Source organism: Rhipicephalus microplus, chromosome 1 (assembly GCF_043290135.1).
Source record: "Rhipicephalus microplus isolate Deutch F79 chromosome 1, USDA_Rmic, whole genome shotgun sequence".
In the NCBI taxonomy this organism is placed as follows: Eukaryota; Metazoa; Arthropoda; class Arachnida; order Ixodida; family Ixodidae; genus Rhipicephalus; species Rhipicephalus microplus.
Window position 1 is genome coordinate 215,857,481 of NC_134700.1, and position 27,674 is coordinate 215,885,154.

Here is a 27,674-nt window from a genome sequence, read left to right on the forward strand (position 1 = left end):
TATGTAGAATAAAATACCGGTGCTTTTGATGAGTGCGCAGTCGCATCTCGAATAAAGAAGGCATTAGAATCCGGGTACAATGTCCTAAGTCCAAATTTGAAGTAAAGGCCCGTCTTCCTGTTAAAATTCGAGTGGGTCCCCCAAGTGATAACGTAGATAGGCCGGCATAGTCCGCGAACTGAGTTGGTAGCCTGACATATGTAGGGGGCTTAGTAACGTTTTATTTTCTCATTGAAGCATTGTAGACACGAACGTGTAGAAAAAGAATGATCTACATAAAGAAAGTTACAAAGAACACGTAATGATTAATCAGTACAGTCGTGAGCGAGCTTAACACCAATGCTGTGATGCTTGACATGGTCTAGTTTGATTAACGCTACTCGAGAAGCGCTGGGTGATATTGCCGAAATAACACCTCAGTGGGCTGGGATAGTATGCCGAAATCCGTGAGTATAACACCTGAGCAACAGAACCCAAAGCTACGCAGTGGTGCCCTTAATCAAACTGTTTCCGGGCACTCTGTGCAGTGATGGTGTTAAGCGTGCTGACGATTGTACACCCGGATCAGCAAAGGAAAGTTAGCAAGATGTCGTTTGTAGGCTGCTTTTCGCATTCTCTAGTTTTCGTCAAAATCACAGTGTCAATGACATCAATGGGAGATCCACAGTTACTGACGCTTCGTTTTAACGCGAAAGCGTTGTATGTCCAACGATTGAAGAAATGTTCGAGATTTGGCGTGACTTGACAAGACTTAGCGAGATCTACGACTTCATCAGGAAGCCACAAATCAACAAAACTCGGTGCGTTATCATGACGTCACATTATGACATCGCACTGTCCATAGCCGCATGGTTAATAGTTGGTCGATCCCGGAACAGTGCAAAACAACGAGAGGTGCCGAAAGTTTTCAAGAAAAAAAAGGGGAGGGGGAAGTGGTCTGAAGGATCAGCGCGTTCGACTGAGAAGATTAGGAAAATTAAGAAGAGGGCTTTCACCTTCTAAACGTTCTAGGTAAATGCATAAGAGATCACGTGACGTTTTTGTTCGTTCTCACTTTCCCATAGCATGTTGCAATTTATGAACAATAAACAACCATCTAGCCTCACTTGGTCGTCATCACTAAATACAACATCACAGGTAAATATTCTGGGCTTGTTCTACGTATTATTCCCGTTCTGCTAGCCGCTGTAATGGCGATGGGCACAGGCGCACATGTTGCAACTTTATTGAAATCGACTTTCCAAAATCCTGCGGTCGCATTCGATGTCTTTCTCGCTCAAATTTTCTGCAAACAATGTCGCTCTAAAGAAACGATTGTACACGTACGAGAGATACGGCATCGGGTATGCCACATCATTGTCTCGAGCGCCATCTGTGAAGCATAAAATAAATTGCACACCCGCAATTCTGTACGACACGAACGTTGCATAACAAGCGCGCTTCAATCGTATGGGTAGCGTTTTTCGTTGCTTGCGCTATCCTCAAAGGCCGTATACCATTCATTGCTCAGCGTTAACACACTTGCGAAGCTTTGTAATCAGGGCTACTCGCTGTGAATTATAAACGGAGAATAACGATAAGCTGTGAAAAATAAAACAATACAGTAAATTGTTTTTTTTTTCGCTTCGTATGATGCAGGAGTACTCGCTTCGTAGATCGCTGTCATAGGCACGCCACAGTCATATTTTGTTGCGAAATGTGACAGCATAAGCGCATAAATAGCAGAGCTGCGTCCATCAGTCAAGCAACGAGCAACAATAACAAAAAAAAAAAAGAGGAATGGGGTAACATGTCTCCAACGCGTATTCGATCAGTGCGCCCACGTGGGCGATTCCTGTAATACGGCTTTACCTCGAGTTGAATGCAGCAAAAGCTTTTCCGCTTATCTGCCTTAATCGCTGACATCTTTTTTTATACCTTATCCGCATGTCTCGACCTAGCGGTTGTGAACTAGAGGAAGTGACAAGAATATGCGAAAAAATGAAACGAGCCAGACGAGAGGTGGCTACGAAGAATAAAAAAAAGTGAACTAGTCACATGTGCATATGTATTTGGTATTGCGCCTGCGAAAAGTCGAGACATCATATATACACGTGGGCGTGCATGAGTTCGGCAGCACTGGAGCATGTAGTAAACTCTGCGGCAAGTGTCCGTAACAAAATAGTGCTTCTGTGTACGACCACAACATAGAAGGCAGTTTTTTTTATGTGGGTTGTATTGCGCGACCTTTCGAAAGGTGAGGTTTCATCCATGGTGAAGAACACTGCGAGTGCGAAGAATGTGCAAGAATGAAGAGAAGTGCGTGTCTCGGCTATTGCCAGATTGTGCAGGGCTCACCTTTAAAGGTGAGGGGGGGGGGAGGGAGAGATGGGTCGATGTTTCAATAATTGTTCCTTTCCCTTCTCAACCCTCTCGCTCTTTGTCCTACCTGTACGACCGGCAACCTGTGCGCATGGCTATGGCCCAGACATTACGCGATACTGAATGGATGGTGAATGCGAGAACATCGCTCTCAGTTACGATGAGCAGTTACAAAACCAGCAATAGGTATAATTTGCTCGCAGAACCTACACCCGAATTGAGCGCACGTACACACACAAAAAAGAGAGAAATACTGAAACCTCACCATTCGAATGGCGGTGACTGAGTACGCGGAGGAAGACTTGAGATTACAGGGATAACATTGACGACGTCGCGATAGTAGACGGGCACGGCGATTCTTCATGGAGAAAAAGATCACCGTTTTGAAGCGGTTCAATATGATCGTCCGTGCTTCATAAATGGTGCGAGATGATGGTGACAATAGAAATACGGCCCTTACTGAAGTCACTGGAGTACTCCGTGAAGTTCGCGTAGCGAACATATTAAAAATAAGGAAGGTTGCTAAATTCGTAACTCTGCCTGCGCGCACCGCTGACATCGCTCCGATAAGAGATATGATACACATCTAGGCATATGTGACTTGTATACATGGATTGCCGCCTCTGTCGCTGCAGCCCTATGGAAAAAATTTCAACAACTTGAGAGGGTTCTGCAGTGCCTCACCATATTTTGCTGAGGCCAATGAAATTGAATATAACTTTTAAAAATGCCCCTTTCTTGCGCCCACCCTTCCGCAGTACAGTTAGTCTGAACACTGTCCTCCATAACAAGACACCGTCTAAAGGACTCCAGTGACCTCAATCTTACTCTTGAGCAACGACGAAGATACGTATAAAAACATTCCTTCCTTCGATCCAGCGATGACCGAATACGAGTATGGTAAGAAAACAACCACGTCGTCAATTAACTGTGTACCATAACCATAACAACGTTTGCATTGCTTGCCTTGCGCTTTTTCATAAGGGAGTGACAAGTCAAGACTCCGGGCTGTCATATGATTGAACATGCGTCAGCCGATTGAAGCAGTCGTTCAGGACGTCTAACGTACCACACATACAACCAATAAGGCCTGCTCCACGCCCACGAGGGCTCTCTGCTTGCAAGCATGATGACCCGTCAGTCGAGCAAAAAAAAAAAAAGAAACTTCACTTGTAGAGGGGAACGAACAACGAGTGTCCTTACACAGTACACGCCAACTGGTGATAACACCGCTAAACAGCGCGCATGGACACCGGAGACACGCAACCTATACGCGAACACACTCGCACGAACGCACACACGCCGATGAATCGATGAGTTAAGTTAAAAAGGCCTCTGTTGGGAGCGCCCCACACCTTCCCCGACTACACCCAGTACTGGTTCTTCCTGAGCACCGTCGTGGGCGCCGAGAAGCGAACGTCACCATTCCAGTCGTCGCTCTCGCTGGCACCTCCTTCGGAAGGCGTCTTGATCGTTTCGGCATGTCCCAGGGGCGTCACCTTGCACGTGGGCACTGCGGGGCTGACTTCCGTCACAGTCGCACCGCCACCGTCCACGTACGGCGGCGGAGGCAGGCAGTCCAAGTCCGGGCAGGCCGCCGCCGCCACAACAGTAGGCGCTGGCTCGCTGCTGCTACTCGAAGGAGACGTGGGCGGCGGGGCTGGCGGCGCGGGCAGTTCTTCGGGAAAGGCCTCTCGCGGGTGACCGCCACGCGACGACGACTGCGCGCTACCTCCGGACTTGTCGCTGCCTCCACGCCGGGAGCGACACGCTCCACACGCGACTCCGGCCACAGCGATGACCGTGAGTAGAAGTAGCACACCAGCGGCCACGCCAATCACCACGAGATGCTCGTTGGTTAGGAGTGGAGTCCGCGAACCAGTCTCCACTACACCCGGTGGTCGGTCGTCCGTCGCCGTTCCGCTCGTGTTGTCCGCCGGGGACGATGGCGTGGCGATCGCCGTTGGAGGCTGAGGCGGCGTCGCCCCGGGAGAACCGTTGCCCACCTGGATGTGCACGAGGAAGCGGCTGCTGCCCGGCTGCACTCCCGGAGCCGTCAGTTCGAAGTCGAAGTGGTCTCTCACGATGCCTGAAGCGTCCGTTGCCGGGTCTATCCTGTGGGCTCGATAGAAGATGCTCTCGTTCAGCACGTCCTCGTGGGTGAAGTGCAGGATGGCCGTCTGAGACGTGCCGTTGGAAATGAGCAGAAGACCATGGACGGCCTGCCACGTGACTCTGTACCTGCGGCGATGAAACGTCGTCAGCGATATGTAGCGAGGTAGTGTAGGTAACAATCAACAGTTACAACGCTCTAGAATGACTGTCTGCATAGTAGCTTACGGAAGCTCCGATGCGGCTTAGAAGTTGCTTAAAAGTATCTCATGTGATCTCTATATAAGAAATATTCTTGCTTTAAACGTCAAATTTTGATGAAATTTCAGCACATTTCTGAGGAATGTTGGAAAGCTTCAACTGGAAACATAACGGAGCAACTCGAAAGGCGTGCTAGTCCTGCCAGGTGTGTTTCCGTATATGTATGCTTTAAAATAGACTTCAATAGCTGCCAAGTCTCGTGTACAACTCTCACAAAAATATTTGCATAAAACAGACAACAAATAGCTCACCGGGGGTTTGCATTAGAGCGCGCCGCCAGTTTGGAAGCATCTAAGTGATCCACGGTAATCAAGGCTGAGCGGCCAGCCATGGCTTGCAAAGGTCGTTGCCTGACGAGTGCCTCCACTTTCATTTCCACTTTACGAATGACAGCGGCGCTGGGCCCGCAGCGCACGGCGATTGAAAACGAATCGGTGGAACCGCTCAGGTCATGCTGTTCGTAGATGACGAGACCTTGCTCGAGGTCTCCTTGCGTGAAGTCGTCCACCGAGGCTCCGTCGGGAAACACCAATTGTCCCAGGTGCGGCGCCGAAGTGACGTTGTAAACCAGGTCGTCCATTTCGGCGTTAGTCCAGGCACCAAAGACCGCAGGAGTTAACACCGCCCTGAGGTCCCCTTGTTGCAAAATGAGGTTGGTGGCGTTAGCAACGCGAACCTCTACCGGCTCTACGTTCACTGTGAGAATGAAGGGCTTGGTCGGGTGGACTCCATCGCTGACAATAAAATTAAAGGTTAGTGGTGATTTCAGCGCTCCGTTGTGGACCATGTACACTCTTCCCTCATCGATATCTTGCTGCGTAAAATTCTTTATCGATGAGTCGGAATCCCCGAAGACAAGTGTTGCAGCTTCAGTTTCATCTTGTTTGACGACTTTGTACACAATTTGGTTGGGAGCTCCGTCGTCGTCGATAGTTCTGAGCGCATCTCGCGTGATAGCCGTCCTGTACCCTCTAGTTACGCGGATCACGGGGGACGGTGTTTCTAAAGTGAAAGGTTTGTCGTTAATTGGTTCAACTGCTACTTTCAGCGTGCTGTTGTGCAGCGCCATGTCCCCGTGATCTCCCCCGGCCGCTGTCAAGAACAGCCCAACGCCGAAAGAATCGTCAAGGGTCTCAGAATCATCGTGCACGTAAACTGCACGATCTAAGCTGTGCGCCGATATGCAAACCGGTACGCTTGCGTTCTTCTGATCAACCTCCAGCCACCCACGCAACGGCTGCGACAGCAGGCAGACACGGAGCCTTGGAGGAACGTCTGGTTTGCCACGCCAGAGAGCCTCTAGTGCTCCTACGTCCAACGCCGAAGACAAGGGTACCCTTCCTCCTTCGGACACGCGAAGCTGACCGAGGACGGAAGCTAGTGAATCGTCCAAGGCAATGCGAATGGCAAATAGAATGTTCTTAACGGGAACCACGCTGGGTGTCTCTAAGTCGACAATGAAGGAATCGTATTCCACGGGCGCGGACATAGGAGACCTATGTTCGTACAGAACCAAATAGTTGTCGATGTCAGCCTGGGTGAATCGACTGAGCTGGGCTAGGGTACCGTCGCTGGGGTTCTCACGTAGGAGTCTGCCTAGGCGTGGTGTACGCACTACGACGAACGATACGTCGCGAGTAGAATCTCCGGTACGCGCTAGGAGGTGATCACGAGTGATTGACTGCTGGCTACCAGGAAGGACACTTAGAGTCTTGTTATGTTCCAAACGAATCTTCAGGGGCCGTGCGTTCACCGTGAAGACGTGCGGGGAACCTTGATTGAGGCCATCCGTCACTTGAAACTTGAAACCGCCAGCCGGTGAACCTGCACAACCAGGAAACTTTTCGTTAAAATACACTGTCAATCTCCACGGAGACGCCAGCACTACGGGTCATGCAAACTTTATTATGCTCTAGTATAGACGTCAGCTGTAAATGAATCACACCCCCAAGGCTGTAAATATTCGTGAACAATTATTTTGGTTGATATAATGTTACTCAGGGTGACGAGTACGCTATTCAGCATAAATGGGCCATTCTGAGACAGCCTACATATAAAGGCAGAAAAGGCGCATTTGTAGTGTTTTTCTGCGACACAAGAATGATCGTCCCCTATCTCACCAGAATTTCTTGCATTATCGCCTCTCGCCCAGTACATACCGGCCCAAAATGGTGCCCGGCTACTAACGTGGCATGGAATAATAGATAGAAAAGTTGTGGGCGCATAGTTTTCGAGAAAGGGATCGCAAGAAAGCCAGGTGACGATTAATATTGTGTTGCATGCAGAAAGACATCGCTAATACCCCATTTGCTTAGAGTGTACAGCAAGCAAGCCACACAGCCAATGAGGCATTGTCTAAAACGATCCGCAATGCATACGTTCTAGTGCAAGTGCCTTCACTACAGAAGATGGTGCCCGGCTCAAGAGGCGGGTACCTACACCCACCGGTGTGCACGAAGACGACCAGTCCGCGGTTAAGCTGGTCCTGCGTGAAAGACAGCAGCGGGTTCTTTGTGTCGTTCTTTAGGGCCACATATCCGTTGCTCGGCGTGGAGATGTGGAACCGGAGCTGCGATGCTTCCGAGTCATCGTCGAGAGCCGCCAGGTGTGTGGCAGAGATGGGTGCCACGGCGCCTTCCCACAGGTCCAGACCAGTGTTGTTGGCGATGTAAGGTGCCTCGTCGTTGACAGGCTGTACTGACACGTGCACCGTGCCAGGCAGGCTCTCCCGTCCCGCGCCTCGGGCCACCACTGTGAACCAGTCCCTCAGCGTCTCACTACCATCGTGCTGGTACTTGAGTGCTCCTGCGTCCAGTTGCTCCGGAGAAAAGGCCGTCGATGACAAGCGGCCGTGCTGAGGAGGTTCGATGACCAACAGCTGAGGAAGTAGTTCCCGTAGTGGTCCGGCACTGATGTGCGACGAGTCCAGAGTGGCTTGACCACCTTCTTGCACGCTCGCGTTGCCCGTCTCGAGTAGGATGACCTGCGGCACTACGCGAACTGAGAGGTCGAGTCGATCGTGGGACGCGATGCCGTTGGACACTTCAAGTACCACGGTGTCTTCGCTCCCGTTACCGGTGTGCTGGTAACGCACGGTCCCCGCGTTCACGTCCGCCTGCGTAAACGAGCTTGCGGCAAAGTCGCCTAACAAAAGCCGCCCGGAGACCGGTGTCTGGACGATGTTGAACGTGATGTTCGCTGCTTCCATTGCCTGGTGCCGGACAAGCAGTATCGACGAGTTCAGGACGGCCAAGTCACCTGCATTTGTTGACGAGGCTGAGTCACAAAATAAGGAAACACTTAGAGTAATCTTTGTTTTAGTTGAAAACGACACAAAGACAGCAAGACCAAGTATGCTCCAGCGTGTGTATTAGCCGTACTTGTGTTTTTTTACTGATATAATAGGGGACATTGGCGCACAAATGAAACATCAGCTACTCCTTACCTGTCGAATGGGTCGAACGTACACCATGGAGGGTTCACAAATGTATCTCACAATTTTCTCACAATTTTCTCATCGTAACACCACAAAGTATAAAACACGTGGCAGATACTATATACAATTTTAGTAACGACGCGAGTTTACAGAAGTGTGTATAATACAAATAATGATGTCACCTAACCAGAAGGTCTCGTACCTGAGGGTGGAACCTAAATGACCTATGGGTGCATTGTAATATATAATTTAACATTGAAGCCAACGTTACATTATTAACAATAGCATACATGCATATACCCAACGATGTTAGAAAATGAACACTAAGTGCATTGATGAATATCAATAAGCGACTTCATAAGATCATTAATAAAACAACTTTTAATAATTAATAAAGCACTGCTGCAATCTTTCTTTGCATTGGCAAAAGGCCTCAACATTTCTCCAGTCTGAATGGTACGCTATTGCATTAGACTTGATTAACATGGGCATCTTGCTGGGTTGCGATGTCAGCAATCTACAAGGAGACATAAATCTTCATCTGCGAAGCTGCAATCACATTTGAGAGTTTCAGCGTGACCTATTTTGGGTGAAAAACGTCTTGTGTTGAGTCTTGCCTAGCCTTAATCGATGAACGAAAGTTATTAACGGGAGAGCGTTAAAGAGCTTATTTCGCAGAATTTTCGGTGTCACTGTAAGCGTAGTTAATTATGAGTGCTAAATCAATGTTTTCCAACACCAAGAAAAATTGAAGAAAATGCAAATAAAAAATAACAAAAATATTCGGTTCGAGCGAGAAAGAAATCAGGCTGTTTTTGCGGCAACCACTTCTTCTACCACAGAGCCAAACCCTTTCTTGAAACAACCTCGAAAAAAAAAACACTATATAATTATTGTGTAGTAAATGTAGGCTCCTTAACGCATGTAACATTGCATGGTAGAGGCGTAGGATTGCGCAAGGTGTCAAAGCTTGTGAATTGCGCAACAAGTGGGTGTTTTGAAGGCCCACCCAATACATATTGTAAGACATTTAGCGCAACCTTGACTCTTGCAAACACTCACACAAACACTCACACATCCACCCGAGTAACACGCACGACAGTCAGCGCTTTTTCATTTATGATAGATAACCAGCTAACCCAATACTAATCGCTCAGACATATTTAATGATCGTCAGCAAAGTGAAAGCAGCTGTGCAGGTTCGCGTGTTGGTTTAGGGATGCGCAGTGGTCTCTTCTTTTATTCGCAAAAAGAAAGTGGGCACTACGCAAAAGTTTACACCAAGATTCTAGAATATTTTTAAACGGTCACTGCTACGCGCACATACGATCGTTTCTTTGAGGCACGGTTGAGGCTTGCACCGAGAAGCTCAAGCATCCTCCAAGTTTGATGCTTATTGTGTTCAGTTTGTGTGCATTGACATTGCAAAGTGGAAACCGACTAAGTGGAGGACAAGTAATTTAGAATCAGCACTGTGGAGCGGAGTTGAACAATAGGTGGACTAATACAGGTGTGCTACAAAAAGGTGCATGAAATATTAGTGGCACAGGTAATGATACCAAACATCTCAGCAGACTTTTACGCTACCTGAATGGATGTTCAACTGTTTATCAAAAGGCAGCTCTTTAGGCCTCATATCGTATGGCGATGTACTTTGGTAGTTGCTCAGTACCTTCCTTCATGTATTTGTTTAATATACCTTCTTAGGGGAAGCTTGTTATTTTTTTTTCAAGCAAGCTTGTGATGTAGGCACAGATACATCGTAATTTTTCAAAGTTGAGCACTAAGTTCGTCTTTTGTTTTGAAAGTTCGCATGGAGTACCGTGCACTATTTGCCCAGCTGATGCTGCTACAAAAAAGTCCATTCAACACTACTGGCCCACCGAGTCACGCCAAACTTCTTGGTAGACTTTTTACTGATACGAAAGCCATCATTGCAGCAATCCGAAGATTACAGGAACTGCGTCATTGATAAGAAACTTAAGCTAGCGCTACGTTTAATTAAATGGCGTATAATGTGGTTCATTTGCTCATAGCATCCGTTTGGCGATGACAGGCATAGCAGGCATATGAATAACCCTGCTGCCTTTGCATTACTGAGGGCTCAGCCTGCTGAGTGAGCCCAGCGTCTCTATTTTTATTGTTTTTCTCTGTTAAGTAGAAGCAACGCAAAGGTCTGTTCTTATTTTACGACATAATAGTTTTCGAAAATTCGCGTACACATTCAAATTTCTACCCTCGTTCAGAAGTTATTGTTGCCCGACAGCTGATATTCAGGTAACTTCAATAACATCACGCGTACCAAACCCTGTCAGTGTGTGGCCTCTAAGGCACCTCATGTCCACACCAACAAGTTGCTGAGCTTTTCCAAGAGCTGTTCAGGCATTGTTAATAATAATAATAATAATAATAATAATAATAATAATAATAATAATAATAATAATAATAATAATAATAATGAAGGTTTTGCATCCTAGAACCACGGTATGATCATGAGCGATGCCGCAATCGAGGGATCTGTAAACTTTCACGGCCTGGTGTTCTTTAACGCGCGCCTGAATCCAAGTACACGTATACCTCTAGCATTTCGCCTCAATCGAAATGCGGCTGATGCAGGCGGAATTTGATCACGTGACCTTCGAGTGAGTAGTCGAGCACCGGCGGGTGTCAATCTTTGTTAGGCGCCCACTTCACATGCGCTCTTCTCGGCTGACGACACCGTTTTCCGAGTATCGCTTTATGAAGCCTTACGAGGCGTGTATCGTATGTTGATGAAAATGTCCATCTAAGCCAGCTTCGGGGCATACCATGGTCGACGAACAGCGTTGCATTGCGCAACACTTCCAACGGTTCCCAGAAGCTGTCCGGATAAACTGTGAGCCGGAAGTTGGCCGGCGCCGACGTGGTGTCTCCGAGGAAGGCCACGAATCCGAACGAGTCGTGGTAGGCAGCGGCAGCCGGCGCCGAGTCCTGACCGCCGTCCACGCTCTCGTACTCCACCTGCGCGCGCAAACGCATTCTGAATGTGCTCACTTCGTACAGCAACGTCTGATACTGAAATGGCTGAGATCACCAAATTATTGACGAGCAGCAGACAATCACGCCGAGCAAATTATGGGGGGCACTACTAGAAAAATGGACGCAAAGTGAAAAAAAAATGGCAACTTGCCGCCGGCGAAAACTGAACCTTCAACCTTCGAAGAGCGCGTCAGATGCTCTGTGGTCTGAACTACGGTGGCGGCCCTCCTGCCGTATACATTGTGGGTTACATCTGTGCAATTTAATTTGGGAGTCTTAGCGTCGATTGTATACCCGTGACGGCTAGTGCGAAAGAATTTTCTTTGGTCTTAAGTACAGCGTTCCTGGCTGAAGTCACGGGAAATACTTGGATGCCAGTTCAGAGTACGACTGTCTAATGGCGCAGGTGATGTTGGCATGCGGGTCGCCACAGCAGCGGCACGGCAGCGAACAACCCTTTTCTTTGTGAACAGTCCACAAAAGGGGGCTGTGGAGTTCATATACGGAAGTGATCACTGTCATCACACCAACCGCACACCTACTCTATTCCTTTGTAGTCACAGGTAGCACGGTGGCCTGTTCGGCACAGGGGACGAGGTCTTCATTCCCATGTGGACGTATCGCGTCCCAGTAAACACGGTTGAGTGCAAACTCTATGGTTGAGCGGAATCCCTTGAGACCACCGGTAATGTGCAACACCTTCCCGTAAGGGGGCAGTGCATGCTTGTGCGAGTACTTCTCTAGAGACGCGGTATGGCAATAACAGAACGGTAACTTGAGCAAGTTGGGGTCCCAGGGGTATACGATGGCTACGCCCTCTCCTCGGATGATGACTTGCGACGCGTCCACGATTTGGGCCAGAACGCGACCTCATTGTTTATGGTAACTTGTATAGTTCTGGCCTCCTATGTGTTGAAAACTGTGCAGTTCTTCGATTCCTACTATGTAAGACGTCGCGTCAATGACGTTTTCAGGACTTGCCCCCTCAGGGACAATGACATCGAAGGCTAACGCCTTCTTCGGTGGCTGGCTCGCCATGGTCGGCGCCCGCCAGCCCAAAGACTCCCTAAAACTCTAAAACACTCTCCTCCGCAGCCTAAATGTGTGTTTAAAAAAGTGTTTATAGATTTAGAGCACTGTCTACTCTATTACGGGAGAGCAGGTAGCCGTCCCCGTCCAGGAAGATAAGCCAAATAACACACTCAACAGAACTTCAGATAATCATTTTCGCAGTTGTAATAACACAGCAGCTCAACAGTCGCATCGCGAATATTTCTTGCCAGCCTACCTGCGAACATTCCCGCCTTTTAATTAAACTAAATGTCTTCGTGACTGGTTACCTAATGAAAAGAGAAAAATGAAAAACGTAATAAATAAAGATAATTGATTTGTTTCTTATGTTTTTTTATTTTGACGAAACAGGTTCACGTAAGCTGAATAGTATTTGCCGATGAAGGCACTTGACTGAAGCGATCGCTGTTACCACACTACGACCGTCGGGATTGAGACTTACGGCCTGAGCATCGAGGTCCGTCTGGCTGAACTGCCGGGCCTCGGCACCTCCTACCATGAGAAGTCCACGACGAGGATGGGATGTAACCTTGTAGGTGATGGCTGCCGCTCCAGCGCGCAGGTTTGTTTCTGCAGAGAGGTTCGCTGAACTCAGCGGCGCCACATCACCCCGCCGCACTACTAGTCCCGTGTTGACGGCCACCTGCAGGGACACGATGTTTCACAGGCTCGTCAAACAAGCACTTACAAAATAAATTGCACTAAAGCTCGGGAAACATGACGCACCAGCTGCAAATTATACAAGAAGTACAGCTACAAATAATAGGAGTGCACCGAAATGTTTTGTACATAATTAGGACGGGAACAAGCAGAGCCAAAGACGGACGATGATAGAACTACAGACAGGGCGCTGTGTCGTTCTATCGCCGTCCAATCTGTAGCGCTTTGCATAAACAGTGGGTGCTGATACTGACCCGTATCCAATCTTTTTCTTGGCATATGCGACAACTGGATGAAAAAGGCACATGGAGGCCGTCACCACAGTGAGGCCTGCACGAGGCCTCGACAGAATGTGGGTTTTCAGTGCACCAGAAAGATTCTTCCATTGCAAGGTTTTCACAGACGTAACATGACAGATGGACCACTACTGATGCACATTTCTTTGTCCGAGGAGTTAAGCAAGCTTAACTGAAAAAGCTTACAGCTCATACAATCGTGAACTTTCACCCAAGACGTTTGTTTCCTTTACCTTTAACAACTACAGACGTGCGTACATTTATATCTTGCTGCGTTGAGAACTGCGATTCGCCGCGACTTGACCCTACGCCATGTAGTAGTGTGGATTCCATGTGCACGCCAGCATCAGTTGTTATCACTTTGTCATTCGTTCACGATAGAAAAGGGTTGTAAATATTCGCCCTACTGTACATTTTCACATATGAACAGTAAAAAATCATACAAAAAGCCCATACTATACGTGACCAGTTGTGGGCTACATGATCGATGGCGCTATTTAGTGACGACAGAGTCTTCATAAGAAATTAGATAAAATTGTTACCGGTGAAACATGTTGCTGAACGTGGAGGAGATAACAAGTTGACTCCAGTTTGTCATTTGAAAGTCAACTGCACCTGCATGTTCGCTTCACGTCTGGCTGGTGTCTGTAGTTACAAACCACTCCCCGTTACAATAAGTGATAACGCCCCTAGGTTCATTGCGACTATCCTCTGAGCTAGTTTCAACAAGGCTTGTCTTCGTTGGAATGAAAGGACAAGGATGCCACAGTGTGGAGCTAGTTTTTCAGTGTCATGACAACAACAGTTATCTCGACCAAGACAGGTCCTTAGTGCATGAGCGAATCCCCTTGCCTGACGACTGCTAATAGCTCTAAGTCTCTATATCATTGCGATTACAATGTACTCAACGATGTGGAAACCTTTATCAGAAAATCAAAATTAAGACCGTATAGATTAACTTTTCAAAGCAGCCTAAGGGTTGTGGAGGTGGCGTCTGGATTTGCGTCGATTACGCGGTGTCTCGTAATGTGTACCTGGATCATAGTGCACAAACATCTTTTTTTTTGCTTGATATACGCGTTAGAATGCCGCAGCCAGAGACAGAGATCGAACTCACTACTTAGTGCTCAGAAATAGACAGAAATATCCCCAGTGTTCCACGCCGAGTTTCAGTACTCACAACAAGGCCCCACCGCGGTGGTATAGTGGCCAAGGAACTCGGCTTCTGACCCGCATGTCGCGGGATCAAATGGAGGCGAAAATGCTGTAGGCCCGTGTTCTCCGAATTGGGTGCACGTTGAATAACCCCACGTGGTCGAAATTCCAGGAACACTTCATTACGGCGTCTCTCATAATCATACGGTGATTTTTTGGGACGTTAAACCCCACATATAAATCAGTAGTCACAACAACTACCAGAATGGATGTTACAAATTTAGGGCTTACTCTAACGAATGGCTTGGAGGCACGGATCTCGAGCACACCGGAAGCGTAGTACTGTCCGTCGGTCACCCAGAGTACAGCACGGCCTGACGGCGCGCCACTGTGCCTGCATCAAGAGAAGAGTAATTCCTATGCCACTGCATTACGGTACTTGTCTTAATGAGGAATGTTGATGAGGGCGATATGAAATTATATTGCACCAAAATGGCAAGATGTGAGGCTGGGCGCTGCGTTCTTTCCTCCTCTTTTGTTCTCGTCACATTACATTTTGCGCGTGCGAGAGAGGAAGAACAAAGTTTTATAGATAGCAAAAATACGGGATCGCATGGATAACAAGCATTACGCTTCCTTGCAGCCATCTGGATTTTAGTTCTGAGAACACTAGACCATTGGTCGACCAAGTAAAGGGCACTCGCTCAAGGTCACTAAAAAAAAAGAAATTCGCATTCATTCGTCTGTGTATCGCTTCGGACCCGACCTCAGCTGAGACTGCCTAAAATTTTAGTCAGTTGGACTAAAATAGAGTTACCAAAATACTGCCCAGCTTCTTCTGGCGCAGACTGAAACTCAATAATTTACTGCTTTACTGGGATCCCTCAAACTAAACAAAATTTTACTCATTCGGACTCGCTCAGGCTCGTATTCATGGGATGGTCTGGGTCCAAGTCATTCTAAGTGAATCGACGCTTGAACGAGTTTGCAAGCCTGTGCACTAGACGACGCTTAATGAGTGAGAGCAAAAATCAATGGCAAGATAACATCACCTCAATGCAGAGCGCGAACAGCTTCTATAAACCGGCCACACGAAGGCGGAATTATCAATCTAGTCGATTGATACCCGCAATTAGATTGTATTTTTTTTTCTTTTTTAGCCTATAACTGCAGTTTCGTTGCACGTCCGTTGGCTACTATATCATTCTTGCCTTTAATTGCTCCTTCATCATTCTTTTTATGTTATGCTATCGGCGGTAGAATCTAGATGACTCAGAGCCAGCGACGCATGAGTGTTTAACTTGAAATGTGTTACCAAAGCAGGCAAAATATTAATATTCTCCGCAATTTTGATGAGTGGCGCTGGCTAACACTTTCAGGGATCAAAATATAGTACATACGTATAGAAAAACACACAAGAACGCGGATGTGGTGAGAGCCGTCAGCATAGTTCAACATGCATGGTAGGGCATTGTGCACGTGAGAAAATGCAGTAAATGTAGACTTGGTTCCTGCCATTGACAAGTTCGATTTTCGCCCTCTTTCATTTCACCTTGAATAATTCTTTTCTACGTTTAAAATAAAAAAAAGTGTCTTTTACCTGTGCTTTATTTGAATTGATTTACCGCTCGCTTCATATTGTTGCACCTCGCACGCCCTGAGAACAATCCAGCTCCCCTGGCTGTTCTTGCTCAGGTTATCGTTGACTGCTTCAGAACGCGAAAGTGACCAGAAGTATGAGAAAACAACTTAAAAAACCAGCATGTATCCAAGCACTCTGTACAGGTGGTTAACCAGTGAAACTGAAACATGCAGCCCAGTCTCTGACTTAACTACGGCGATTCATTAACATCTTTTATAATTACTGGTAAATTCTGTCAGGAGATCTTAATTGTTGTTTGCCACACTTGTGTTCTTTTTCTTCTATTTAGTGGGTCAGTGGTGGTTGACTCATTCCAGTTTCTTTGACACACACGCATTTCGCCGACGGACGACTTCGCGGCGAATAATAGGAATTTCCCATTTTCTGTAACAGGTACATGCTAGAAATTCTTGTTTACCTAATACTGGAGAACTTCACCAAGTCGCATGACGCTTCGCTGTAAAAGAGAACGGAAAGCTACAACGGTATACCATACATAAGGTTCATGAGAATCTCCGGGTGATTTCATTCCGCAAGACTGCACTAACGCGCGCTAAAGCGTTCTACCTTGATTCATGCTCAGCCTAAGAACTTTTCTATCGTGAATAGTCGAATTACCGGCCTCGCAGAGATCAACATCTGCCAACCGGTGACGTCACGTACTCGTGAGCATACTCACCGGAAGATTATCTTGCCGCTGTCCAGGTCGGCCTGCGTGAATCGGTACACCTGGCTAGCCATGTTGTCGGCGTGAAACAGGGCCCCGTTCGGGATGTCCCGGCGCGTGTACTGTATCTGCGAAGGGGGCGAGTCGACGTCCTCGTAGCGCAGGTCTTGAGAGGTGAGCGGCCGCTCGGAGTCGGCCACCACCTGGAACACCCGGTCGACCACCCGGACCGGCGGGTTGTCGTTGCGCATCGTCACCGAGATCCTGCATACACACACGCACACAGTGCGTTAAGGGGGCGCTAGCAAGTGTCGCGTGACACGTTGGCTGCGAGGGAAGAAGTTTAAGACTGCTCTGGTTAAGACAACACCGACTCCCTCATCAAAGATGCCGAGGAAGCGCTGGTGCACTGGTTAAAAGTGCTCGGATGCTGACCCCAAAGGTCACGGGTACAATCCCAGGTGCGGCAATTGCACTTTAGGTGGAAGCGAAAATGCTATAGTGGCCCGTGTATGTATACGCATGTTTAGATGCACTTTGAAGAACCCCAGGAGGTCAAAAAGTTCTGGAGACCCCCACGCAACCATATCGTGGCTTTGGTACGTGAAACCCCAGCAATTGTACCGAAAACAGAATGAAAAGAGAGTGAAGTTAGATCTTTCCAAAAAAAAAAAGAAGGAAGCCGTGAAAAAAAAAACAGAAAAAAGCAATAAATTCCTCTCTTGACATTTTTTTTCCTTTCTGGGTATTGCTATAACCATGTGATTAACGCAAACACGTAAAATAAATCACCGGCCAAACTTTCACTTTGCAATCTGTCATCAATAGCAAAAAGTCTGAGTGAACAGCCCGCAGTATCGAGCGAGGACACGTATATCTTAGGAAGCACTCGCGTATTTCTAATGCTATTCTGTTACACAGAAAACACCGCATTAGATGGTACAACCCTCACTCTATTTAGCCTGTGTCGACTACTGTTCGTAATTTTTTCGTAAAAGAATGTCCGAACTAATTATATAGTTAAGAACCAGTTAAGAATCATATAGTTAAGACCAGTGCCCAAGATGCCATGCGATCCGCGGATCACCCTGAATTCCGATATCGCTCTCCACATGATCGTGGAAAACGAACGCTGATGTCTGTTACCTTGTTTGAAGGATACGTTCACTACGTTCCAAGATTTGGACGTCATGGCCGTATGATTGCTATGTTTGTTTCACGTAAACCCAATAAGCTTTTTATATCGTGTTTGCAATGCGCAAAGCTATGAGTCTGGCGCTGCAGAGAGGTTTTTCTTTTTAGGGGTGGAGCTCCTTATGGCGTAGCTTGTGCGTCCCCCGTTGGCTTAACCTGTGGCATATACCCGCATACCAGTGGAACATACCCGCCCTCGGGCACATATCCGCATGTAAACATGTTACGAAAAACATAGCACGGCGTCGTTATCACGCTCTCGTTGTTAACAAAGCGCTGGCAGCAGAAATGTGGTGTATACTCTCATTTAGTCTTTTGATTGTCCGCTGGATGGCGGTACTTGTATATGATGAATATATGACAAAAAAAACGAGGTGGCGGTACTTGAAGTGTTTACTAGAAGTGTTCACTACATGGACTGACGGACGCATGGACAGACAGACGGGCAGACACACGCACCACAGACGGACGCACTGACGGACGCACGTACGGATGGACTGACGCACGAACGCACGGATGGACGCACGAACGGGCACACGTACGGGCGTACGGACAGACGCACGGACGGATTGACAGACGCTTCGCCCAACTCATCATCAGTCATTTCAGGGATATGCTGTATTTTTTTTTCTTTTGGGGGGCGCAGGCATTAGTTCTGGTGTGATTATCCTAAATAGCCTTGAAACAAAAGGTAGCTGTGCCAGTGACGAAAGCTCATTGCTCGTTGACATGACCTGCAAGATAAAGCGCAGGTGCACCAGCGTAGGCCAAGGCAGCTACTTTCTCTTTGGGATTAATGGCTTGTTTCACATTTCAGTATCAGACAGGCTTCATAAAACGTGATGAAAAGCCATGAATGTCGAGCAAGTGTTCATGTGTGACGTATGTGTCTAAACCACGAGGTGCTTCTGAGGACAACGCTTTGACAGGCGTTCCTGTCTTATTCAAGGTTGCTAGGAGATCTACTTGCCGAAACATTGCTTCCAGCGACATTCTGTGTTGAAAAAATTTTCATACCGTTCAAACTTTCATTTTCTCATGAACCTCTGCCATAGGTGCCTCGGATTCATAAGGAAACGCAAATCAAATGCGCTCGTCACCTGAAAGTGCCGTAGAGCAGTCGTTCGCCTTGTTCGTAGGCCACGAAGTCGAACTCGTCGCGGCTGTTCTCGGAGTCGTCGTGCCGGTACGCGAGGCGGCCGGCCTCCATCTGCTCCGAAGTGAAGTTGAGCACGGCACGCTGCTCGACGCGTTCTCGGGTCACGTCCAGAAGGCGTAGTTCCCCGTGGCTGGGCGGGCGCGTGACGTTGAAGCTCGCCCGGCGACCCTGCAGCAGCGGTCGCAGTCCTCCGAGCGCCGTCTGACCTCCTTCGGCGACGGTCAGCTCTTCGCTGACCAGCACGGCATCCTTGGGCATGTGGCACACGCGGAACTCCTGGTCGCGCGCCTGCGCCCCGCCCTCCGTGGAGACACGGAATCGGAACACGTCCGACACGCGAGTCAGGGCGCGACGTTTGAGCTGGTAGCGAAGCAGCCCCTGGTCGATCTGCGGGCATAGAAGCCATATTTAATGCTGATTGGCAGTGTATAAATGATTTAGGGTCATAGTAAGTCGTAGTAAACAACGAAAGGGGTGGCTGCTAGTGTTTGATGTCCGAAGACGCTCAGGGAACTGTAAAAGATGCTGTAAAACGAAAGGCCATGTGTAATCGTTAACAAACACGAGCTTATAAATACTGGTATATTGAAGTTCTCACATCCCGCCTCTTTCAGACACTGTTAGTTTCAACTGCTGTAATCTGCACCACTGATTTAATCATGTTGAGGGAAAAAAAGACGGGTGGTCAATTGGGAATTAGGGCATTGAGTACGAAAAGAAGGACAACACGCAGAAGTGCGGCGTTTATTGTGCATGCAGATAGGTTAAGGAAAGCAGTATAGCTGAGTGAATTTGTCCAGGAATGGCTTTTGTTTTGAGGTTGGTTTATTAGGCTCATAATGGTAGAACGTCATCAGCCTAAATTAAGCACTGCTGGATCTGACTTATTCCTAAACCCTCACTTATTGCTGTTGTTCGATCCTGCCGCTCGTGTTTCATGTTTAGCCCGTCTCCTTACCTGCAGCTGCGTGAATTGATTGCCTGCCGCGAGCACCACAGGAGCCGTGGCGCCGTGCGGGAAAGAATCCAGCAGCAGGTTACCTGCCTGCGGCGGCTGCTCGAGCGTGTAGACCACGGCGTCGGCAGCTGAAGGCTTGGGCCACGAAGCATACGTGAGGTGCGCGGCACTTACGACACCCTCAAGCACACCCTCGAGGGTCAGCTGCTCGTTGTGCACCGCCTGTAGGCTCTCAAACGACAGCCGAAAATCGTAGGGTCCTGCTCGAGCGCTGGCGCACGAGATGAAGAACTGGAAGCTGTCCGAGGCTGCCGAGTCTTCATCGGGCGCACTCACCACCACGCCGTCTTTGCCCGGTTCTGGCTTAATTGGTGGCGTCGGATGAGGGTCTACCTTGAGCCTGTCCACGTACCGGACCTTGCCGCGCACGATGTGTCGCTGGCTGAAGTGTCCCACGGGAGACCATCGACCGGTACTCTTGAGTCGCTCCAGGGCACCACGACGAGGTGGCCTTGTCACCTACAAAAGAGAGAATGAGAATGAATGGAAGATTCCTTTGAACTATACGAATAACTGTACGACGTGATTCTCCACGTGAATGACATTTGTATGTATATCTACGCCATGTCGTGATAAACTCCAAGGAAAAAAGTTCTTCCTTCTGTGAGCCCTGCTTTGCCAGTATCTGGCTTTCATAAAGGAGACACGTGAACTCTCTTTGGTGAACACCATACCTTCTTCAAAGAGAGTTGAGACCCAGAAGAGATTTAACAGGTCCCTTCAAAGAGAGTCATGCACATGACAAATGAGTGTGCAACATGCATAGCTTGCTGTATATTGCGCTTCCGTTTACGAGCCACAAGTTCAGCTAAATAAAGAGTTTCATCTTGAACACGCGGATTGCTGCCTTTGTCAACGTCATGTCCCCGTAACAATTTCAAAAAACAGCGCAAGCAGAAGTAACAGCAAAGACTGACTTGACAGCGAAATGACCATTCTGCCCTGTCTCTTCTGTTTGTACTGTTTTTTATACGAAATGTGCGTGTGCTTGCAAGCTTCCTGGTATCCTGCAGTTGAGCGAGGCAGCCGCCGTGCAGCGAGTTAATATTTTACCCTATTTATCTGTAGCAAGAACCAAAACCAACAAGTTCACGAAGAAACAGAAAAAAGCAATCGATTGTTGTAACTTGTTCACGCGTGGTACACACATGGGCGGCCCCTCGTGCCACGAGGTACCGAGGTACCTCGAGATAAGTACCTCGTAGCGTATCTCGAGGTTCTGATCGAGGGCATTGGTGACGGCGGACAGGTTGGCAGAGCTGATGGTCGCCCATCCTCCACGGGCCACCATGAGGCCCGTGTTGTTGATCAGGGCGAGGCTTAGCTCGAAGGTGGCCACGCGCAACACCACCGTCTGCGTACTGTCCGAGCTGGATGAGCCGCCACCTTTGTCCGACACCCCGAGTGCCACGTGAGACTCCACCTCGTGGCCCCGGTGCACGAAGCTCACCAGGCGCCGGTCAATGTCCTCCTGAAACGCCCAATGCACAACGCTGAAAAAGGCTACAAGCAACACTCGACTGTTTCAGTTAGTTCTTTCGATGCGAGACTATGATTATTTGCGGAGAGCCTTAGCTAAGCGGCGTTCGACGTTGCCGATGCATGTATGCGTCGGCATAAGATGACCTAACGTGCTAAGCATAGATTGCTGTTCTAGTTGCTTTTGTATATAGCTTCCTAACATAACACTGGTAGACAGGTCAAAGACGAGTCATCTGCTATACAGTAATTTGGTGTACCGGATTTTACGTGAGTGTTCTGCACGCGTGGCGGCTGTTCATCAAGTACTGCCCTGTTGATTATATATCGTTACAACTTGACTCTAGTCGATGCATACTATGGCACCAGTCGACATATACTTGACACTAGTATATATCTCTGTACACCTTCCCTTCTTGTTTTTTTAACAGAGGGTCCCGCTTGCAGCACTGAGTTTGGGACCCTCGTCTGCATGGCTTTTTGTAACGATCTCTGTAAGTTCAATTGCAATAAACTAAAACTAAACTATTCGCGAAGCACGATGTCTACTTCGCCCGAGTCATACTTGGCACGGTGTATGCTTGATACTTTGCACTAAACGATATATATAGAGTTTGTGTCAATGTATCGACCATTAATCACTAAGTGGGCCAATCGTCCACTTGAATTGGAACTGGTGACTCCTGCTATAGTATAGACGGTGTTTTTTTGTGTAATGCAAGTTAGTTGAAGGTAGCACTGTTGGTTTCTTTCTACTTCTCGTGACTCTACCGTGTCCTGCTCACCAATGTCATGTTCCATAGCTACGAATTCGCACGCACAAATCAGGGCGCACAGGTATAGTGAGAAAAGTACACTCCCTGTCGGTTTGCAACCAATCGGCGTCGATTTGCCTTTCGTCTAGGGACGAAATTAATAGTGACGCAATGATAACTGTATTTCACAATCATGACAGTTAAATTAAAGACTGCAAATAATGCCTCTGATTGTTGCCTTGGTTTCATTATCTGTCAGCTTCATGGATGTCAGTGCGTGTGTTTGTATGTGTGCATGTATATGCATGTAAAATAATATTCTGGGAGAAGGTCTGATTCCCAAAAACATCCCTCCTGGGTACCACCACACTCCTGACCTAACAATAACGGTAACGTAGTTGAATTTCGTACCACACGCGAAGAATATGACGTTCTGTTGTTGATTAGGTTTAACATTTCACACCTAAAGGGTACAAGAATATCTGACACACCACTTGTGACTACCATGAGGATAGTTGGTTGGAATCGCAATACAACACGTATTCCAGAGAGCAGATTGTTTGCTAGAGTGACCATATGCATGACACAAGGACGGCCGAGAATGAAATGATCCGATAGTATTTAGAAACCAGCATGTATAATTTTCAGTCGGCTAATGAAAGGCTGAGGTTCTATTTTTATGTTCATCTGTGTAGCAGCTCCTGTTACATGCCAAATTACGAGAACAAACGATAGGCTAATTTCCTATGAAGTGAACCAAAGATAAAGTCACACAAATAGTCCCATTACAAGCTCTTCTTTCAGGTTAGCTTTCGCTATATATGTACGGGAGGAGGACTTTTACTGTAACGTAAACATATTTTCGGGATGCCCTACTGGAGTAATAATAACATTCAAGGTCTTACGTCCCACAACCACGATATGATTATGAGAGTTACAGGGAGCTGGCATAGCTGGTACGCATTCATTCTAAAAGGAAACAGGGCGGGAAACACAGACCCAAGTCAGATAAAAGAAGTCAGACATGAGATGGCGTCTGGTGTCCTGACTACCTTCTTGCGTCTGTGTTTGCCCGCCTTGTCTCTTTTAGAATAATTATGAGAGACGCCGTGGCGGGGGGCTCCGGAAATTTTGAACATCTGGGGTTCTGTAGCGTGCACTGACATCCCACTGTATTCACCCCCCCCCCCTTTCACCTCCTTCGAAATGTCACCATCACGGCCGGGATCGAACCCAGCACCATTTGGTCGGCAGTCGAGCACCCTTAGCACCAATCCGCCACGGCGGACCCGTCACTGTGAGAACACTGCTTTATGTGTAAGTCTTGAACCTTACCTAAAGTCAACAAACCTGAGCGACCGCCTGTAGACTGTGTGTGTTCCCCGAGTGTGCTCGTGATTGTGTGTACTTTCTCATCTCTCTGCAAGCTCTTTTCTCCACCCCGCCGTGGCGATCTAGTGGCTAAGGTACTCGGCTGCTGACCCGCAGGTCGCGGGTTTGATTCCCGGCTGCGGCGGCTGCATTTCCGATGGAGGCGGAAATGTTGTAGGCCCGTGTACTCAGATTTGGGTGCACGTTAAAGAACCCCAGGTGGTCAAAATCTCCGGAGCCCTCCACTACGGCGTCTCTCATAATCAAATGGTGGTTTTGGGACGTTAAACCCCACAAATCAATCAATCAATCAACCTCTTTTCTCCCCTTCATCCCTTTCCCAGTGCAGGGTAGCAAACTGGATGTGCGCCTGGTTAACCTCCCTGCCTTTTCTTGCATCCTTATCTCTCTCTCTCTCTCTTGAACCCTACATGTTTCATGCTCGACCCTTTTAGAGTGACTGAGTAGCCGGCGCCTTATTTGTGCGTCAACATCTCCTTATATAATGTCCATTGAGAAGTGATATTACGAGAAGTGTGGCCGCGTTAGCGAAACGTCACCGGGTAGCTCTAACGTGCGGGTGTCGTACCTGTGTGAAGGTCCTCAGTGGTTCTCCTGGCCTGTCGGCGTGCTCCATGAAGCCGTCCTTGTCACCTTCCCCGAGGCTGAGCACAGTGTACACCAGCTGCGACGGCTGAGTGTCCTCGTCCTCCGCGTGTAGGAGGTCGGGTGAAAGAACCTTGCTCGTGCCTTTGGCGAGACGCAACTGCTTGCCCGGAGACACCTGAACACAGCACAGATGAAAAAAAAACAAACAAACGAAAGAGACAATATAGTGACGTGCCGTCGTGGGAGATCTAAGCCCGGGTATCTCAGACTTACAGTACCTCTCAATAAGGTCATGTCCATCCATCCATAAAATTTGGTGGTAATATATATGAATGTTCAGAGAAATGTAAGGTACATCTCAACAAACAGTTAACTGCCGGGTGCAGCTCCTTTAGCATTTTTTTGTGTTTTTGCCGTACTTTGTTGCGCTAAGCGCACTAAGAAATTTGTGCCAAATATATATTATATATTATATGTGTTGTGTAATGAAAGTGTTATAATAACTATTCTGCATTGCACTACAAAGTTCTGGCTTTGGACAGATGATATCTTTCAGTTTGTTTGAAAATTATAAGGGCCAAAGAAATCGCTAAAACGATCTTACTGTGTATCCCCACTCTCCTTTCTTGCTATATGCTACAAGTACACCTGCGAAGTTGTGCATGAGACAATTCCCTAAAATGTTATTTTAGGATTATGAGGGGCAATAGTCACCTGTCAGCAATGATCTTTGCAGGGTTGTATTCGAGGAATATAACTAAATATCCCTACAGTATATTTGAAACTGACGTTACTTCCATGTGAGAGGCAATTTTTCTTTGTGGAAGCGAAAGTACTTACACATTTGAGAGAAAAGTACCTTAGATAGTCGGTCATGCTTGCAAAGTGCAAACTAATAGAGACAACGTGGAAGATATGGCGCTATTTCTTACGCGCTCCCAACGAGGGTAAGAAGCAGAGAAAAACCAAAATGCCACAGATATTTCGCTGAGTCTCTGAATTGAGTATTGACAGTTTTCACCTTTGTACAAAGCACATGTCACATAGGTTCACATCAGCTGTGTGCTGCCTACATGAAATACACTGGTGAGCTCCGGGTTCGAGCATTACAGACATTCCAAACTTTGTTTCCAAAGCTGATTCCTCCACTTCGATATGGTATCACAGCGCTTAAAATAAGCCATCATGAGGGAGAACTCCAACTTCCAGCAGTGCATCAGGGGAACCGGAATGTCCATCATTATCAGCATAACTACGCCCACTGCAGGGCAAATGCCTCTCCAATTTTCCGCCAATCAACACGGTCCTGCGCTTTCTGCCGCCACGTTATAATTGCAAACTTCCTAATCCCATCTTCCCACCTGATTTTTTTATCTTCTTTTCACGCACTTGCCTTCTCTTGGAACGCGTGAGAGTGAGGAGAGGAGAGTTTGTCTCAGATAATATGCCTAAAAGACAAGCTGCCTGGAATATTGAACTCGTGATGCCGTGTCACAGTGCCTAATTTTTCGCTAAAACGCGAACGGTGCCGAAAACTTAACAACGGTATTTCGATAGCAATCGCCGTTTAATGCACGGGTTGTCGGTTGATAAGGCGCGGCTTGCCACTTCTAAAGTAACAGTTCTAGACAGTTCTAGCTCATAAGTGCTATTAAATATACCGATTGATGTACAGCACAATACATACAGTCACCATTTGATCTAACTTAACGGGTAGTTTCGCTGGGGAACAGACTCCTTTCGCAAAGGCATTACGTCTGAAATTCCTCTACGAGGAATTCATACCAGTGGCCCCCCGTCATCCTACGGAGGAGCCTAATAGATGCTTACGTTTATCGGAGTACGAAACGACACACAGCAGCCACTTCAAACAGCCGCACATTTGTCGTTCTCACACACTTCAGGCGGAATCGGGCGGAATATTCCGGCCTCGCGGGCTTCGTGCGCAACAAGAGCATCGAAGTAAGCCGCCTCACCCTCGCTAACCCGAAGGCCGATTAATGATTTCGTTCGGCAACGGGTCATGAAGAGAAACGATTTTCCTTTCCACTCGGTTGCGTTCATATCAATCTGCTACTGAAAAAAAAAATGTGCGAGGAGGGGCTGTATGTATCCGCCGCCTGTGCGTGCGTGTGGCGAGTAGCGTATACGCGCGAGCCTAGAAAAAAGGGAGAACGGGTGCATCGAGTCATTGCGAAACGGCACACTCGCTCCCGCCAAAGCGACCCGCGCTCTGATTCGCCGTTGCGAAACATCGGGGCCCGCCGACGTCCACTTCCCTTTCTTCGCTCACGAAACAGGGCCACTGCGAGAATGCCGTCGGGCGAAGAGCATCACTCCCAGCGGACGGTTTCGCCCTCATTAGCTCGGCGCTGAATACGCGAAGCGTTGAATCGCGGCCGATTCAATTTGCAGGATTAAGCAAGGAAAGGTACAGAAAACCGCGGTTGTTCGGAAAGCTGGATTGCTTTCCGCCGCTTCAGTCGTGTCACGTTAGCCGTTCTGTAGATACAACAGTGTTACACGCGTATCGAAGAACCGCTTAGAACTAGGTACTTTACTTTGTTTACGAGCGAGCGATTGGGGCTTCCTATGTGAAATGACCTTTGAAAAAAGCGACAGCTGCCCGAATCGTGGACGCTTGCTTTTGAAATGTACACGGCGTGCGCTATTACGTGGGAAGAGCGAAAGGCGCTTGCACGTTCGGGCAGCTGTGCGCTCATGTTTCAAGAGTTAAGGGTGCATAAAGAGAAAACATGGACCACTCAAGTGTAGCTGCTGAGTCAACTACGCACCGCAGGAAACGTTCTTTTCGTTGTGTTTCATGCAGCGTGGAGCAATGCGCGCGAATTAAGGCACTTCTTTCAAGATCGTCTCGTAACAGAGCGTGTCACGTGATGAGACTCTTGCCAATAGATTATCACTGCTTTCAACACTTTCGGCGTTATTATAGTTATTACTGGGACGTATGCCTCGTGTGCAGCATACGAAAATCTTCCCCCCCCCCCCCCCAAAGAAGGCATTGCTATCGTGAGCCCTGATAGAAGCAAGTCTGTTACCTGTGCAAAAGCCAGGTGTAGCGTCAGACATCTCACACACTGTAACATTGAACACACTTCCGAACAATAAACTGCAACGTATGACTCCACGATGACCCTTAGTTGTGTCAAAAAGGGTTATATTGCGTTAGCACTTAGTTTGAATTGAGAGGACAGGGACTACGCAGGTACAGAGATAACACGAAGCTCCTGCCGGCGCCTCACGCAGCGGCGCGGCTGGGTGGCACTTCAAAAGGAAGAAGGTTTGGGCGTGTTGGTTATTCTTCGTTCTCCATAAACACGGGACAGAAAGAGATCGGGACAAGGGCGGGTGGCACACCGGGCCCGTGACCCCCGCCCACCTAATCAGAT

General features: G+C 47.9%; 1 protein-coding gene across 1 annotated transcript in view; it reads right to left on the reverse strand.

Annotated features, from left to right (window-relative positions):
* Positions 1-201: 201 nt before the first annotated feature.
* LOC142807311 (chondroitin sulfate proteoglycan 4-like) overlaps positions 202-27,674 on the reverse strand; it is a 159,535-nt gene continuing 132,062 nt past the window's right edge. The window contains exons 5-15 of the mRNA XM_075891338.1: positions 24,245-24,439; positions 21,249-21,521; positions 19,991-20,509; positions 18,974-19,419; positions 16,692-16,943; positions 14,662-14,764; positions 12,702-12,902; positions 10,978-11,170; positions 7,180-7,992; positions 4,986-6,558; positions 202-4,602 (exon numbers count right to left, since the gene is read on the reverse strand). Of these exons, the coding sequence (XP_075747453.1) occupies positions 3,726-4,602; positions 4,986-6,558; positions 7,180-7,992; positions 10,978-11,170; positions 12,702-12,902; positions 14,662-14,764; positions 16,692-16,943; positions 18,974-19,419; positions 19,991-20,509; positions 21,249-21,521; positions 24,245-24,439 (5,445 nt within the window). The 3' untranslated portion in view covers positions 202-3,725. The remainder of the gene's footprint in view (positions 4,603-4,985; positions 6,559-7,179; positions 7,993-10,977; positions 11,171-12,701; positions 12,903-14,661; positions 14,765-16,691; positions 16,944-18,973; positions 19,420-19,990; positions 20,510-21,248; positions 21,522-24,244; positions 24,440-27,674) is intronic.